The sequence below is a fragment of the Triplophysa dalaica genome, chromosome 5 (assembly GCF_015846415.1).
Source record: "Triplophysa dalaica isolate WHDGS20190420 chromosome 5, ASM1584641v1, whole genome shotgun sequence".
Taxonomy (NCBI): Eukaryota; Metazoa; Chordata; class Actinopteri; order Cypriniformes; family Nemacheilidae; genus Triplophysa; species Triplophysa dalaica.
This window is the reverse complement of record NC_079546.1, coordinates 14,276,624-14,294,599: the sequence shown is the minus strand read 5'-3', so window position 1 is coordinate 14,294,599 and position 17,976 is coordinate 14,276,624. Positions and strand designations below refer to the sequence as shown.

At 39.5% G+C, this 17,976-nt stretch overlaps 1 protein-coding gene across 3 annotated transcripts in view; it reads right to left on the bottom strand.

Annotated features, from left to right (window-relative positions):
* The window catches only part of ptprb (protein tyrosine phosphatase receptor type b), a 60,329-nt gene that overhangs the window by 3,999 nt on the left and 38,354 nt on the right, over positions 1–17,976 (bottom strand). For all 3 annotated transcript variants that reach the window (XR_008906635.1, XR_008906636.1, XM_056747578.1), the window contains exons 19-23: positions 16,548–16,654; positions 15,027–15,132; positions 14,801–14,881; positions 272–353; positions 82–172 (exon numbers count right to left, since the gene is read on the bottom strand). Coding sequence is in view for 1 of the 3 variants with exons in the window: in XM_056747578.1 (XP_056603556.1) it covers positions 82–172; positions 272–353; positions 14,801–14,881; positions 15,027–15,132; positions 16,548–16,654 (467 nt within the window). In the remaining 2 variants the exon portion in view is untranslated. The remainder of the gene's footprint in view (positions 1–81; positions 173–271; positions 354–14,800; positions 14,882–15,026; positions 15,133–16,547; positions 16,655–17,976) is intronic.

Here is a 17,976-nt window from a genome sequence, read left to right as displayed (position 1 = left end):
AAGATTAAAGCAACTACAATACCCACATATTTATTAGACGCATAATTGATTGATTGATAATAATATTAGGGCTCTACTTACAAGGGAGTATATTGTTGTATCGGTTTTTGCTTCGGTTCCCAGGTAAGCGTGCAGCGTTTTGGGTTTGGCTTCGTCCCACATCCTTTAGGTTCTTTGTAATATTTTGGAAGAAATGTGGAAAGGAAGATGTATGTATACTGTTATTTTACTATCATTGGTTTGTTAGACTTTGCTATTTGATGTGCTTTACCTCAAACTCTTCGGAGAGAAAGTAACTAGAATCAGCTTGAAGTTTTTGGAGATGGTTCTCAAAGTTTGCTGCTCTGACAGGGCTAGTACAGCAAATAGAGAAAATACACTTTAAATTTGTCTTTTGATCTCAACAATGAACTTTAACAGTACATTGTTTAGGAATATAAAACGACGTTGGAATCATAAACTTGTCTTAGGTTCAAGTCTATTAATATGATCGATACAGTTTAAAGATAGTGAGCTTCAAAGTTTTTGCATTCCATTTGACTTTGTAGATAAAACATTTTTGTTTCGTAAAAGTCCCAAAATGTACACAAAGTAAAAATATAAAAAATAAATTTATATTTAAGCAATAGTAAAATGTAAACTAAAAATACATAAATATTAATACAAAGACACAAGGGAGAAACATTTTACAACCAGACACCTGTGAGTTATTTATACAACAGTTTTAGAGCATGGGGAATAATGGAGAGTTCATGTCGTTTAGTTTTACTCCTGGATACAGCAAATGTCTGAGAATAGGTAGGTGTCGGGGCCAATGGGAGAAAACAATGCAGCGGTGATGAACTGTCCCTGAGTATTTTAGTAAAAGTACATATGGTGGCTTCATCAAGCCTCTTACTCAATGTTGGAAAAGTTGAAGTCGGAATGCCTATGATATGACAGCATCGCTTTTAAATTCTCTAGCTCCTCAGAGAGACCTTTAGGTAGTCCACCCCACACTGGGCTTGCATACTCGAGAACTGACCGTACAAAAGTCAAATACATTTGCACTAAAACATCGCAAGGAAGACCTACTTTTTTTTCGGCACAAAGATAGTAAATTCTGGGGTGCACCTTCGAAATCATGTACATAATATGGGTGTCCCAAGACAAATCAAAGGATATTTGAACTCCAAGCCATTTAAAGGTAGGAACTCTTCTAATTGAGTTTCCTGATACAACAAAAGAAGGAGGGAATGTTATCCTGTCTTCTGGCACTAATTACTAGGGATGAGCGAGTACAGCATTATCTGTATCTGTTAACCATATGAATTATCTGTATCTGTACTCGGACTGGGTGGGGCGGGGCCTATCCCGGAAGTGGGCGGGATTTAACCGGGAAGTGGGTCGGGTTGTCTTGAGATGGGCAGGGCTTTAACTGGTATGTTATTTTAAGCATGCAATTGTTATAGGTTGATCAGAAATTTTTATATTTATTGCTGATTAGAAACTATTTACATGACAGCATCAGCATTGAACTTCAGATCAATGGTTTTGATCATGATAACAAACAAACTATTTACAGAACAAGTTTTGCAAAAATGAATACAATACATGCGGTTGCAATTATGAAGTAAAATGTAATGAACAAGAGTTTTCAGCTCAAAATAACTTTCTTTTTTTAACTTTTCATTTTTTTATGATCAGTGTGATTTTTTGGGGTTATTTTTTTTTCACACCAGGTGTGTGTGTGTGTGCGTGTAGCTAATTAATTTGTAATATAGTTTTTTATACCACTACTTCGAACCAGCAGACGGTTTAAAAAAAAAAAAAAGAACTCAGACAGGCAGAGACAGGCGCATTCTACCAAGCACCACCTCTGAACAAACCCCACGATTACCAAAACTCTACTGGTTAATAAGTAACTACAAACCGGAGTAAAAAACAAACCTGAAGCTGAAGAAACCCTAAACGTTAACGGAAAAGACCCGCGAGCCTGAGTGACTGAGGGAGAGACAGAGAGCTGCGGACACAGTCAGCAATATAATACAACTGTATGTCTGTAGGGGAGGGGCTCTGTGAGTAGCCTATCACAGAACGCAGACACAGTCAGCTACCCAATGAGGATTTTTATTCAATCCGAGCACAGATATTGACTCATATTACTCGTATGATACTCGTTCTCAGCAAAAGTGCTTTATCCGTACCGGATACTCGTTTCAGCCGAGTATCCGGCTCAACTCTACTAATTACCATCTCCACAGTCTGTGCTCCATTCAGTGCCAATGTAAATTCCTGTCCCCATTCACCTACAGAATCCAAAGCCTTCTGAGTGATTCCAGGTAGGGATCCATTTAGAAACTCAGTGATTGTCAGATCATCAGCATATTTCACAGGAATTACAAAGGGAGGCAGATGTGAATCCAAGCTGTTTATACAGATGACAAAAAGCAGAGGGGATAGAAGTCCCCCCCCTCGAGGAACACCTGCTGGAACTGGAAAGGAATTGGACACACTGCACCTTTACCCAAAAATTTGAATTGCTTCTAAAAGTAGACAATGACATGTATGTATTACGGTAATCACATATGATTCATAAGGAATTTGCTGCAGTTTTCCTGGATCTGTTTCTGTTTTCACAAATCTTTCAAAAAAATTTAATGTATCAAACTCCCGGATCTTATTATGTTCTTTCAGGATAAACAGCACAACAATCAAACCAGATGAGATCACAGAATCAAATTTAAACATGATAGTATTGTCAATGACCACCAACACCATCTCATTAGATATGCTTATTCATTTCCAAAATAAATGAACTTTAAAAGCACATAGTTACTGCATATAAAAATAGTAAATTTCAAGGTTGAAGAGCTCAACTCAAGGAAACGTCTCAGGTTACGACTGTAACCATTGTTCCCTGAGATAGGGAACGAGACACTGCGTCATGGAATGACTCTTTGGGGAACGCCATTAGCGTGACTTGTCTGAATCGCGTGTGAAACTAACTTTCGCTTTATAGTCGCATGATGATGACGTCACTGAAGACGTCATGACCACCGTGACTATCGGAAGGCATAAAAAGGAAGCGGAAGCAGTGCAAACCAGCTTCTGTAAAAAATGAAGCAAATGCTCCAGTCATAAGGAGTATGGCAAAGAGACGCAGTGTCTCGTTCCCTATCTCAGGGAACAATGGTTACAGTCGTAACCTGAGACGTTCCCTTTCGAGGGAACTCAACACTGCGTCATGGAATGACTCTTTGGGGAACGAAATACCCGCTACGCCATACGAGTTGTGGCTGTCTAAGTGTGAAGGTGTTATGCACATCCTAAGACATAAGTACCTGAGAACCAGGTAAGGAAGAAAGATCAAGATTGTAATATCTTATGAATGTGTGCGTGGAAGACCAGCCCGCTGCATCACAAACATCCTGCATAGACGCACCTGACATAAGGGCCTGCGAAGAGGCCATACTCCTTGTTGAATGTGCCTTGATTCTCAGAGGTGAAGGTAGTCCACGCACCTCATAAGCCAAGGAAATGGCCTCCACAATCCATCTACTAATGGTGTGCTTAGAGGCCGGCTGACCTCTACTATGAGGTCCAAAACAAACCAACAGTTGGTCCGATTTCCTCCATATGGAAGATCTTCTAACATACTCTCCCAGTGCCCTGACTGGGCATAACAAGTGTAGTCTCTGATCCTCTGCTGACTCATGAGGTGGAGCATGAAAGGCTTGTAAAACTAATGTTCTGGCCACATTGCTTGGCACCTTAGGTACATACCCTGGTCTAGGGTGCAGAATTGCTTTTATATTACCTGGAGAGAACTCCAGACATGGTGGAGAGACTGATAGAGCCTGAAGGTCGCCTACCCTCCTCAGAGAGGTAATAGCGAGTAAAAAGGCTAATTTGAGGGACAAATACTTGTCTGAGCTACACTCAATAGGTTCATAAGGAGCTTGGGAAGCCCCTTCCAAAACCACAGCGAGGTCCCATGCTGGAACTCTAGCCGGAGGAGGCGGTCTGATCCTCAAGGTACCACGCAAAAACCGGGAAACCAAGGGGTGTCTCCCCAAGGTGCTCCCAGGCAGAGGGGAGTGAAAGGCTGCAATAGCTGCCACATAAACTTTCACCGTAGAAGGTGCAAGACCTGCCGAAAACCGCTCTTGCAGAAACTCCAGTACTGAAGCCACTGGGCAGTTAACTGGATCTAAATGTCTGTTATTACACCACAAGGTGAATAACCTCCACTTTAGAGCATAAAGTTTTCTGGTGGATGGAGCTCTTGAATTAAGAATGGTTTCAACAACCTCAGTTGACAGACCTAGATTCAACAAGCCACTCCATTCAGCGGCCAGGCCCACAACTTCCATAGTTCTGGGCTGGGATGGCATATCGTGCCCCTGGCTTGGGTCAGGAGGTCCTGCCTGAGGGGAATCTCCCATGGCTGGCCTTCTAAGAGCATTAGAAGGTCCGAGAACCAGACTCGTGCAGGCCAATAAGGGGCTATTAACAAGAGTCTGATCCCTTCCTGTCGAACTCTCTCTAGGACCTGCGGGAGCAAAGCGATTGGGGGAAAAGCATACAGACGCCGCCTCGGCCATGTCTGTACCAGGGCGTCCAGTACCAATGGGGCTGGAAGAAATATTGAAAACCACAGGGGGCAATGAGATGTCTCCTGAGATGCAAAGAGGTCGATTTCGGCCTGACCAAATCTTTCCCAAATCTGTTTCACCACTTCGGGGTGAAGTCTCCATTCTCCTGGCCTCAGTCCTTGTCTCGACAACATGTCTGCTCCCACATTTTGAACTCCAGGAATGTAAGTCGCCCTGATAGATAGAAACTTCTCCTGGGACCATAGGAGAACCTGGTGCGCCAGCTTGCAGAGAGGGCGCGACCTCAGGCCCCCTTGATGATTGATATAAGAGACCACGGCTGTATTGTCTGTTCTTATTAGAACATGATGGTCCCTGAGGACTGGGAGGAAGTACTTCAAAGCTCTTATGACAGCTAACATCTCCAGGCAATTTATGTGCCAATGGAGATGCTGCTCTGTCCATAGCCCACTGGCTGAGCGACCTTCTACTATTGCCCCCCAGCCTGTGAGGGATGCATCCGTCGTCACTGTCATCCTGTGACATTGAGCTCCCAATTTTCGACCTTGATTTAGAAACTGTGTCTTTTTCCATATAGCCAGGGAACGAAGGCATCTGCGCGTAACCCTGATTATACGAAACGGGTTGCCCCTCGGGGAAAACCCTTTGTTCTTTAGCCACCATTGTAAAGGTCTCATATGCAGAAGGCCAAAAGGAATCACGTTGGACGCTGCTGCCATTAGACCTAATATTTTCTGAAAATGCTTGACAGTGTATGCCTGACCCATCTTGATTCTGGATATTGTTGTCAGGATGGACTCGACACGTGCAGGAGACAACTGTGCCTGCATCATGACTGAGTTCCACACTACCCCAAGAAATGTAATGCTCTGCTGAGGAGTTAGATTGCTCTTCTTGGCATTGAGCCTCAGTCCCAAAAGCTTCATATGGTCGAGGACGACATCTCGATGTCGAACCGCCATTTCTTGAGACTGAGCTAGCACTAACCAGTCGTCTATGTAGTTTAATATGCGAATCCCCTGAAGTCTCAGTGGAGCAAGGGCAGAATCCATGCATTTCGTGAAAGTGCGAGGGGAAAGAGCAAGGCCGAATGGAAGAACTCGATATTGGTAGGCTCTGCCTCCGAAAGCAAATCTGAGAAACTTCCGGTGTTGAGGAAGGATGGATATGTGGAAATATGCATCCTTCAGGTCTGTTGTGGTGAACCAGTCGCCTTTTCTGATTCCAGCCACAATAACAGGAATCGTAAGCATCTTGAACTTGTACCTCCTCAGAGATTTGTTGAGATATCTCAGATCCAGAATAGGCCTGAGCCCTCCATCCTTTTTCGGAACTATAAAGTACCGACTGTAAAAACCTGTCTGACTCTCGTGAGGGGAAACATATTCTATGGCCCCCTTCATCAAGAGAGATTGTACTTCCTGTTCTAACACCCGAGCCCGATCGGAACTCACTTCGGTGCAAAACACCCCTTTGAACTTTGGAGGGCTGACAGCAAACTGAATTCTGTACCCCTTCTCTATGGTGCGGAGAAGCCATGGAGTCAGATTCGGCAACTTTCTCCACTCGTGGAGGAAGTGCAGTAAGGGAGTCAGCGTGATGACATCGGCTTCGGGTGCATGCGGATCGATGTCTTGAAGTAATTGACCTGCAGGGGATAGTGGAACTATTAGCATGTTTACAGGGTCTACCATGGGTAGATTCTGTTGACCCCGTACTAGGGAAACTGACGTGCCCCGAAGCGCACTGGGCGGCGGGGTTAACGTAGTGGCCTCCTGAGGCACTCTTGGGGGAACCGGACTTGTCCACCCCCCCAGAATGGGTGCTATTTGAAGTGCTGAGGTACCGTCAGGACCTCTTGGCAGCAGCCTTCCGATTGGAGATAACAACTGTCCTCAAATCTGGCTTGATTTGCCTTGAGAACTTCTGGGATTGCGGTCTCGACCCCCAAGCTCTCTGAGGGGGAGTACGAGTACCAACACTCTGTTTTTGCTGCTGCCTATGTAGAGCACTAGTAGTAGATGGCTGGGGCTGCCTTTGAGCTGCAGGACCCTGAGGGTAAGAACGGCGAGGTAAAAAATTTTGGAAAGCTGTTGCTTGACGCTTTGCCTCCTGAAAACGATCGACCACAGTGTCGACCGCATTCCCAAAGAGACCTTGGTCAGACAATGGTGCATCAAGCAGCACAGACTTGTCCTTCTCCTTAATACCAGACAAATTTAACCATAAATGTCTCTCTGTAGCTACCAGGGCCCCCATGGAGCGCCCAATAGCTTGGGCTGTCTCCTTGGTAGCTCGGAGAGTAAGATCTGCTGCTGTCTTCAGTTCATTAAGCAGGTCTATATCAATAACCTCGCTCTCTTTTATGTCCCCCAGCAGGTCGGCCTGGTATGCCTGTAAAAGACCCATAGTGTGCAGACATGAGCCAGCCCGACCTGCCGCCATATATGCTTTACCCACCAAATTTGACGTAATCCGGCATGGCTTGGTGGGCAATGTCGGAGGTTTCAATGATGATGCCGCTTCAGGTGAAAGGTAGGTGGCCAAAGACTCTTCCACCTTGGGCATCATGCCATAGCCTTTCTCTCTAGCTCCTATAACTGAGGAGAAACTAGTGGCAGTGGTGGAAATTCTGGAAGAAAATGGCTTTTTCCATGATTTAGAAACCTCAGTATGTAAATCTGGAAAGAATGGCAACCCCCGACGTTGAGGTTGTACCCGTTTTTTTTAAGTATCTTTCATCTAATTTACTTATAGGTGTAAGTTGTTGTTGATCTTGGGGCCAATCAACACTAAGCTTGGCTACTGCCCGTGTAACAACCTCTAATAGCTCCTCATATACCTGGGAAAGTGGAGTTTCATGATCTTCAGTTTCTACTGCTTGCACACTAACACTCTCTAACTCCTCAGAGCTAGAGCAGTGCATAGAGCTTCCAGATGGGGCGGGAGAAGCCGCCATGCGGGCTCCCAAACCCTTTCCGGAAGCAATGGGATTTGAGGGATGAGAAAGGACCGAAGTCGTCTCACCCTCCAAAATATCCATCTGCGAACCCCATGACTGCAGACCCCGCACTGCCTCGGCAGAAGCGGGACCTGAACCATGAGGCTTGCGAATACTGCCTGACTCATCAAACAGTGCTAAACGTGAGAGAAGAGATCTTAGCGGTAGCCACAAGCAATGTTCACAGGCAGCTCCCTCAAGAGCTGCCTTAGCATGTTCCATTCCCAAACATTTCACACAAAGCTCATGTGAATCCCTATCCGTAATAAAACGGGGGCAGGGAGGAACACATTGCTTAAATGCCTTCTTTGACATACGTTTCATATTGCTAATCTATCTAAGATAACTTAAGATAAACTAGAAACCTTCACACACACAAACAGACGCTTTGCTGAATGGCAGAAGCTGGTTTGCACTGCTTCCGCTTCCTTTTTATGCCTTCCGATAGTCACGGTGGTCATGACGTCTTCAGTGACGTCATCATCATGCGACTATAAAGCGAAAGTTAGTTTCACACGAGATTCAGACAAGTCACGCTAATGGCGTTCCCCAAAGAGTCATTCCATGACGCAGTGTTGAGTTCCCTCGAAAGGGAACACTGATCACCAGTTTTGACATTTTGAATATTTTAAAAACGTGAAAGGAACGTTTTTTATAACAAACTGGGCCCGGTTTTTCAAAAGGTTTAATCCGGATAAAATTGATCCGGATTTAGTAATCCTTTTTTTGCGATCCGTGATCACGTTATCCAGCTTACTTTTGGAGCCAGTTTTTTAAAGCAACATCGGATTGGATCAATCGATCCGGATAGGAACTTTTCAGGATGACCAAATCTGGATAACCAGTGCTGGATAACCAGTGCTCAAACAGGATAGGAAATCGCAATGTAGAACTATAGATATGTAAAGAGCAACAAGTAGAATAGCCAGTGTGGGGTCAATATAAGTTTAATTTTATTTGAAATGAAAACACACACATTTAAAAAAAAAAAAAAAAAGAAAACCCCCACCCCATCTTCTTCCAGCAGTCCGCTCATCTGAGACCTACAACACAAACAATTGAGCAATTGAGCGTTTAAATGGAGTTCTGAGAGTGGAACCACAGAAAGCAAGCATGCAACATAACAATTGCCTGTATTGTCCTGCACAACATCGCTACTAAGCGCAATGTCCCTCTCTCTGCTGACAATGATGCACCTGAGCCCCTTGGAGACCCTAACCAACCTCCTGCATTCTGCCAGAACGAGCAAACAGGACGTGCAACAAGGGACAAAATAGTTAGACACTATTTCTGATTTGGATTTGTTTTGGATTTCAAAAATCAGTGATTGCCATTCTTTGCATTTTTTTGGTTATTCTGAAATCATTGCATGCATCACTAATACATATTCTAAAAACAAAAATATTTTCGATTGTGATGAATATATATATCAATTAGTGACAGAATAAAATGTATTGTTTTTGGTCAATTTTGACAGCTGTTTGGAGGATTATTTTATGAGGCCAAACTCTTTCTACTTTGCTGTAGGCCTATACTGAAAGGCTGAATACGTTAAATCTTACCTAATCACTGTAGCCTGACGGATGAACAAATAAAATTAAAACCTTATGAATAAATATGATATCTTGTAAGATACTGCATGATCCAAATATAGTATTATTTTATACATTTTTAAAGTTTTCATTCCATTTTGGGCATTGATTCCACGCTGAATCCACCCTTCTGATGGGATCAGTTTAATCCAGATTTTTTTAATCAAAGTGATCCAAATCCTACAAAAAAGTTCTGAAAAACCCAAACTAAAGGTTTGATCCGGATCAAAACCAAGATTGGATTACGTGATCTGATCCGATTATGTAATCTGTTTTTGCTTTTGAAAAACACATTTTCAAGATTTGATCCAATCCGTTATCCAAAATCCTAGTGGATTACTTTTGAAAAATCGGGCCCAGAAGTTTTATGAACTTGCCACCTTGGACTGGTTTCCCAGACAGGGATTAACACTACATAGCAAATTTGCCAGTGTTAAATGAACGCCGCTGGGTGTCTATATGTGTCCACACTATAGGTTGTTAAAGTAACACTGAAGTAGTGTTGAAGATAATGAGATAACAAAATGATTCATTAAGTGATGATTGGTCATTTATGCCTCAGATAGCAACCAAACCAGAAAATTGTTGCGGCCCGATTCTGGCCAAAACCTTACTCCCCATACAACCTCATCTAGCCCACATACCGCATGGAATGATGGCTCTTGGGTGGTCCACTCCTGTTTGCCAGAATCGGGCCGCAGGCATGCCAAAGCTATGCCACATGTAAAAAAACTAAACAAATAAAGCAGAGCTGGCCCAAATATAAACAACAGTTCATCTCAATTCTGGCCCAGATTTATCCCCAAAACCAACACCTTTCTGTGCTCCAGTTTGACAGAATTTGTATTGAGTTTCATTATTATTATAGTGATGATTGAGTCATTAGTGATGAACATCTGCTGTTAACAAACAGCCTCACTGCAGTAAAGATCAACAAAAACGGAAATAAATCAATCTACCCAGAGAAACACAACAACTACAATCTGAAACCCAGCTAACATAAGGGCCCGGTTTTTCAGGTAAGATTTAACGTATTCAGCCTTTCAGTATAGGCCTACAGCAAAGTAGAAAGAGTTTGGCCTCATAAAATAATCCTCCAAACAGCTGTCAAAATTGACCAAAAACAATACATTTTATTCTGTCACTAATTGATATATATATTCATCACAATCGAAAATATTTTTGTTTTTAGAATATGTATTAGTGATGCATGCAATGATTTCAGAATAACCAAAAAAATGCAAAGAATGGCAATCACTGATTTTTGAAATCCAAAACAAATCCAAATCAGAAATAGTGTCTAACTATATTGTCCCTTGTTGCACGTCTTGTTTGCTCGTTCTGGCAGAATGCAGGAGGTTGGTTAGGGTCTCCAAGGGGCTCAGGTGCATCATTGTCAGCAGAGATAGGGACATTGCGCTTAGTAGCGATGTTGTGCAGGACAATACAGGCAAGGGTTATGTTGCATGCTTGCTTTCTGTGGTTCCACTCTCAGAACTCCATTTAAACGCTCAATTGCTCAATTGTTTGTGTTGTAGGTCTCAGATGAGCGGACTGCTGGAAGAAGATGGGGTGGGGGTTTTCTTTTTTTTTTTTTTTTTTAATGTGTGTGTTTTCATTTCAAATAAAATTAAACTTATATTGACCCCACACTGGCTATTCTACTTGTTGCTCTTTACATATCTATAGTTCTACATTGCGATTTCCTATCCTGTTTGAGCACTGGTTATCCAGCACTGGTTATCCAGATTTGGTCATCCTGAAAAGTTCCTATCCGGATTGATTGATCCAATCCGATGTTGCTTTAAAAAACTGGCTCCAAAAGTAAGCTGGATAACGTGATCACGGATCGCAAAAAAAGGATTACTAAATCCGGATCAATTTTATCCGGATTAAACCTTTTGAAAAACCGGGCCCTGAGTGTCTAGTGCACACTACAAACTGTGCAGAATGACATTAAAGCAGGGTTGTGATTAATGAGATAAGTGACGATAGAGTCGTTGGTGAAGTAAAGATTTAAGCATAAGCCACATGGTCGCAATCATTGAAAGAAGAGCCATAAACCCCCTCCACTCCTTTTGTCCTGGTTTCTAGATACCATCATCTAAAGACCAGAGCCACTTGGTTCTTCTCCTGAAAGTGTTGATAACCCTTTTATTACTCCGAGGGATATTTACGACTCCTAAACTTCTAAGCTGAGGTGAGAAGTCTCTTTGTTTTGTCTTACCTGGAACATCTGAGGCTATCCAGAGAAACTTCTCTGACAAATAGGAACTTGTGTGATAAAAATGTCCTTTTCTGTGAATATATCTAAATATCTAGGTTATATTTTCTTGCTCTTGCCATTTTAAATAACCTTAACTGTTAAACAGGCTTTGTTTGTATTCGTACATCCGAATAAATCATGACTTGATCCAATTCACTCATAGCATATTTAATATCTAAATGTTTGCCTTTACAATTCCTCATTGTTTTTATATATTGTGTGACCATAGAACATTCTATACTCATTATGTTATAATTTGGAGTGGTATTTTGTTAAATTGCTATGAACATGCAAATTAGCTTTTGCATGGACATAGAACCTCCCCAGCCAGCAAAGACACATGGGGTCCAGATGGGTTTGATGTGGGCCATCTTATGGGCCTCAGCTGGTTTTGTCTGCGGGTTCCATGTAGGCCCCACATGGGTTAGCCCAGATGAAATGAACACTGCTTAGTGTGCATACTACAGGCTGCTAAATGTGACACTGAATGTTGTTGACATAATGAAGTGATAACAAGCAGAATCACTGATAAACACGGAAACAACAAGAACAGAAAGAATTAAAACACAAAAAGTACAACTGACTTCAGTTACAATCTCAGGAACACCATTAACATCTTTACTTATTTATATTATTGAGAATAAACTGTTTTTTTCTGTTAATGTTTTACTTAAAATAGATGGTTTGATGTCACCGTTAGGGTGATCAGTGTTTGTTTTAGTCAGGTGGTTTGACTCTTGATTTTTAAAGTTTTAGTTTCTTTTGGACTGATGTAGTTAAGTTTGTAATGATGAAAGAGAAACTCAGGAGAATATTATATTTCATTTTGTTGATTGCATAACGAGTGAACAGTAATAATTACATGGGTTAAGTTATTGATCTTGTGAGTGACTATTATATCAGTTCTACAAATAACTTAGAAAAAAAGCTTCATTAGAGAAAATTTAACGATTTTAAAGTAGACCAAGTGCATTGGAATCTTTTAAAACTTGCCCACACACAGACATCAACAATGGTGAAATGCTTCATGCTGCAATGTATTCTGGGAGTCGTGAATGAGGTTGATGCTTTACAGCATTAAACACGTTACCATTGTTGAGATCCATTCCATGAATCTTGATATTTGTGTGTGATCTGTCCTTGCAAGATATGAAAGTGGTCAAAGTTTTTATAACTGAAATATTCTGATTGAAGTTGTGTTGGATCTTTTCTACGATAATAAATCAAAGTAGTATCACATGAAAGCCTTCCATAAGTTAAGAAAATTCACCTTCACATAAGAATAAGAATCTGTAAAACCCTTAACAGAAAAAACTCTCTTTATTCTTAAAAATATCAATAAGTAAAGATGTTAATGGTGTATGTGGGATTGTGGCTGAAGTCAGTTGTAGTTGTTGTTTTATTTCTTTCTGTTCTTGTTGTTTCTTTGTTCATCAGTGATTCTGCTTGTTATCACTTCATTATCTTAAACTAAAACATCATCATTTTGTTTTTTAACATGTTGAGTAGAGTTTAATAAACAACCACACGTTCATTTGTGATGGGTTTTCTGTGATCACACTCACATACTTGGTCCCTTTAACTTTGTTTGATTTATGCTGCCTTTGCTCTAAATCCTGTTTGGTAAAGTCACATTACTTATGGCCAGAAGGTAACGTAAAGTGTATAATATCATTGATGCATTCGCTGGACGAATGCATACAAATATTGTTATACTCTAAATTACTAATCAGAGACTGTAAAATATGTATATTTAATAAGGATTATTATACGTATTTTCCTTTGAGCTAAAACAATTCCAATTGACTGAAATTGATGTTTTAAATAACTTATTTCATGGATGTGATCTTAATAGATCTGGTGGAGAATCATATTTGGTGACCTAAGCTCATCAGTACTTTAACATGCAGCTAACAGTGATTTAACACCTGCTGTTACCAAGCAGAATAAAAAAAACATGAACAAGAATATAAAGAACAGTAGAAAGACAGAAACAGAAACCAAACAGACCAGTTTCTTTCATATATCCACAAAAGCTCTTCCGTAGAATGAATGTTTAGTTTGCAGTCACCATTATGTAGATTGATGAAGTAATTTGTTGGACACTGGGCTCTTACAGGCTAATGCAGTCCACTAATATACAAACTGTGTGTTTGTAAATCTCAGTTGTTCTGGCAGACAATATTAATGCAAATCTATGTCACATAGATGTCAAATTGATTTGAAGATGACCATGATTTATTGATTTCATCCAAAGGAAGATTTACTAGTTTTATTTATTTATGTATTTATACATTTCGATATTTGACAACACTGGGTGAAATTGATAACCTTAAAAAAAAAACTTGATCTTACTCTTGTACTGTGATCTTAGAGATTTAGATGTGACTGATTTGTCATTTGAAGTCACCATTTAGTTACAGCAGTTTCATCAACATATTGGTGACTTCAAATGACAAACCTGTCACATCTGGTATTTGTAATAATTTGTAATGTTAATGGTGTTTATATTTAATTCCCTGGTGAGATCTTGACAGATTTCAAGTGTTCATCTGTTATTTACACTTGATGTTCATCTAAAGCTGCGTGACTGTCAGTTGTGGTTGTAGTGTTTGTCTGTTCTGTTCATATTTTCATTCATGACACCCAGCATGTTTATCTGTTTATCAGAATTAGTTTGATTATTGTCATCATTGTTGACAATACCTGTGATTCTCTAAATTCTGTTGTAATTCTTTTACATCCTCTTTTAACAAAACATAATGTTCTAACAGGATCCAGAACACAATTCACAACTAATATGAGTTCAACAAAGCAAACTACAACATGATTGCACTGTTTATGCCCACCGTCAAAATCCATTTGATCCATAATCCCTCAAATTCTTATTGCATTGCCAAAATAATATTACAACACACCTAAACATGAACAAATGAGAGACAAGGGACAAGGGACCAACTCAAGAAAACACTGATCACCATGATGGTAACTTTTGTTAGCTGGGAACGGTCTAAACACAAAAAATAACGGTTTCATTTATAAGGAACGGTCTTAAAACAAACTTCTGCAAAGTGTAAAGTATATAGCAAATCTGTACAAACAATATACATTGTGACTCTGTTGCTCTTGTCATATATTGTCTTTTGTCAAAAGTGCACTTTCCGCATCGATCCAGATAGTCAAATATACATATCTAACAGGGAAAATCACTTGACTTCTATTGAAAATAATATTTTAAAGTTTTTAAGTATTATTTTTAACAATTGTTCACATATGGTCTAAATGGCCCTGAGGGTTCGCTACTGATATAATGGTGGGAACAAGAAAAGTAATGATTAAGTACCTCCGTATTGCTGAGCGCATTTGTGAGGTGGGCAACTCTTTCCACATACACATCTTCATTACTGGACTCTCCTGTACGGCTCTTAAACACATACAGAGTAAACAAAATACACATAAGCACAGACATAAATTTGAAGCAATTCTGGAACCAAGTGTGTTTTAAAAGTGTTAAGCTTCAGCGATAACACAGTGTGTTAATGCAAGTAGTATATAGTGCACACACTCACATTTTGTGAGCTCTCTTCCTGTATATCAGTAATGCCATCACAGCGATCACAATGGTAATCAGAAATGTTGCAGCTGTGATAACCCCCATGACTCCATCCCGTGGGGCTGAGTGGCAGAAACCATTATGATGAGAAATTAAACAGTGACATTCAAAAAAATATACAGCAAACAATTAACTAGAGTTTGTTTTTTCAATAAATATCTTTGAATAAAGGCACTGTGAGATACATTTTCAAAAAAATATAAAGAATGTATATTACTTGCAATTGTTTTTTTTCTCTTAATGAGTTGGAGCAGATATTAAAATCCAGAAAGTGTAAATCTAATACATGGCAACATTTTAAATATGTCATGTTGATAAGAGAAAGACTCAAGTGTGCAGAGCTGTACCCAGTCAACACGATGATGTCACAGTGATCTCACAGGGATGTCACAGTGAGCTTTCAGAATACTCACTATGAGGTCAAAATGTAACCTCACAGCAAACTCAAAGCAAACTCAGAGTGTGCTCAAACTGTGATCTTTCTCTTGTATTGTGATCTTAGAGGTTTAGACGGTACTGGTTTGTCATTTGAAGTCAACATTATGTTGATCAGTGTTTGCTTTAGTTGAGCTCATGACTCTACAGTGTTTGACTTCTCTTCCTCTTGTTGCTATATAGTGCACATTTGTTTTATTGTGTAATGCTGAAAGAGTCTTGCATGGTAATATTATCATGGGTGAACGTTGAGACCATTGTCAAGTTAAAGAAGAGATTGATATCCAGCTGTTTTGAGTCAAACAGATATTATAAAGATCTCCAAAAGGATTTACAGCGCGCAAACAGAAATTGCAACAATTAATAATTTAGACAGAAAATAAATTAAGACTCATTGTATTAACCTCAACAATGGTAAGAATAAACTGAGCTGCAATGCATGCTGGGAGTCATGGATGAGTTTTGAACTATGATGTTACCCAGCATGCATTGCAGCATCAAGTTTTTTCTGATGACTGTCACCGTCTAAAAAAAATGACAAGTCTAATCTGCTGAGTCTTGATGTCTGTGTGTTTTGCAACACACTTCAGAGATTTTAGAGCAAATACTTGTTTAAGATATCCTTAAATAAATCTCATTATTTAAAAATAATTCAACATGAGATTAGTGATCCTTATCACTGGCGAGTCATTATTCTCAGAGTGAATAAATAACAATCTTTGCCATAACAATTGTGATTCATAAAGCAGAAATGACAGCAGGCAGGGTAAAACAAGTATCTTAAAGTTAAGGGTGTAGAGTCATAGACATAAGGACAACATCTGTATGTACAACTGCCTTTTCTAAGTTGTTATTCGGATGATTTTCACAGCAGATGTTTTCCAGATCTTTAGCAGACATCTAACAGATGTACATGTGCTATCTGGGACAGGACAGGTCATCTTGACAACAATACTTTACAGCAAAAACACAAACACACTCTTAAATGCCCTGTTAGTAAAGTAATAAAGCCCATAGTTACAGTAATCTAACAATTGCTTACCTGATTGAGTTAACAAAGGGAGGGAGAAGTAGGTGTCTGTGTAAAGTGCTTGAGCAAATTCTCTGTTCTCGCCATCAAACAGCTGAGTGAAGGCACGCACACTTAATCTAGACCAAACAAAACAGCAGGATTACTTGCTTTTATCCATATTGCATGTCGGTCTATATTTACATTATTGTGCTACACTATGATCACTAAATAAACTTTGAATAATCTCCCACAAACGTATCATTTTTCTTCAAAAGTCATATTGACTAATTTTTATGATGGATAGATGCACTTTTCGTAGCATCATATATCCTGGGCCCCATGCATTGCAAAGCTAGAGGTCAGAATATAACTTATTCTACAGCTTTCCTGTAGCTCAGTGGTAAGAGCATTGCGTTAACAACGCAAGGATGTGGGTCCGATCCCAGGGGATTGCAAATACCTATGTAAAATGTAAAGGATAAAGTAATGCAAGTCGCGTCTGCCAAATGCGTAAATGTAAATGTTATTCAACTAAAGAAAGTCCCATAAACTTGGCACAAGAGTGAGTGAATTATGAGTGCATATTTCTTATTGGACTTTGAGTTGAATAAAGCCTAAATTTTGAATAGTAAACTTGGTAACACTTTATAATACTGTTTCATAATTAATAGGTAGGTATACAGAAACTAATGCAGAACAAATGGTTAGTGCTGCACTAACTTGTCATTACTAATGAATAATAAGGAAGAAATATGAACTTATCACTAGGTAACAGCATACTGATGTTTAAAATAAGTAACAATTACTTATTACTTATAATAGTTGTTAATACAATTAAATGCTGTATGTCTCCTGCAGGACTACACAATAGCTTAGACTCGTTTTAAAAATTAGATTCTTCATGTCTGTGTGATTTTGACAAGCTGTGGCATAAATTTGTATTTGCATACAAAATTTTCTTGACATCAAAATAATACTAATATTATGTTCTTTCAAGAAGTTACATGTTAAGCAAACATTATGACAGCTTCTTCACCAACCAACACCATTTGATCAGATTTTTACTTGCATTGGCAATACAAATATACTAAATGGGAAAATATTAGATAATAGTTAAATTTTTTAATAATGGTAACAGTTTAGTATAGGGGCCAATTCTCACTATGAACTAGTTGCTAATTAGATGCCTATTTTTAGCATATTGGCTGTTTATTCTTCTACTTCTCTAATCTTACCTAATACCTAAACCTAACAACTACCTTACTTACTATTAATAAGCAACAAATCCGTAGCGTACTGAGGCACAAGTCATAGTTATTGGCTTATTAATTCAGAGAATTGGATGTTAAAATATAGTGTGACCAAAATAATTAAGTTTACTGAAAATCAAAATTTGTTAAATTTGTTTTTTTCTTATTTTTCAAGATCATATATAACTAGTTTATTGACATAAGTATTT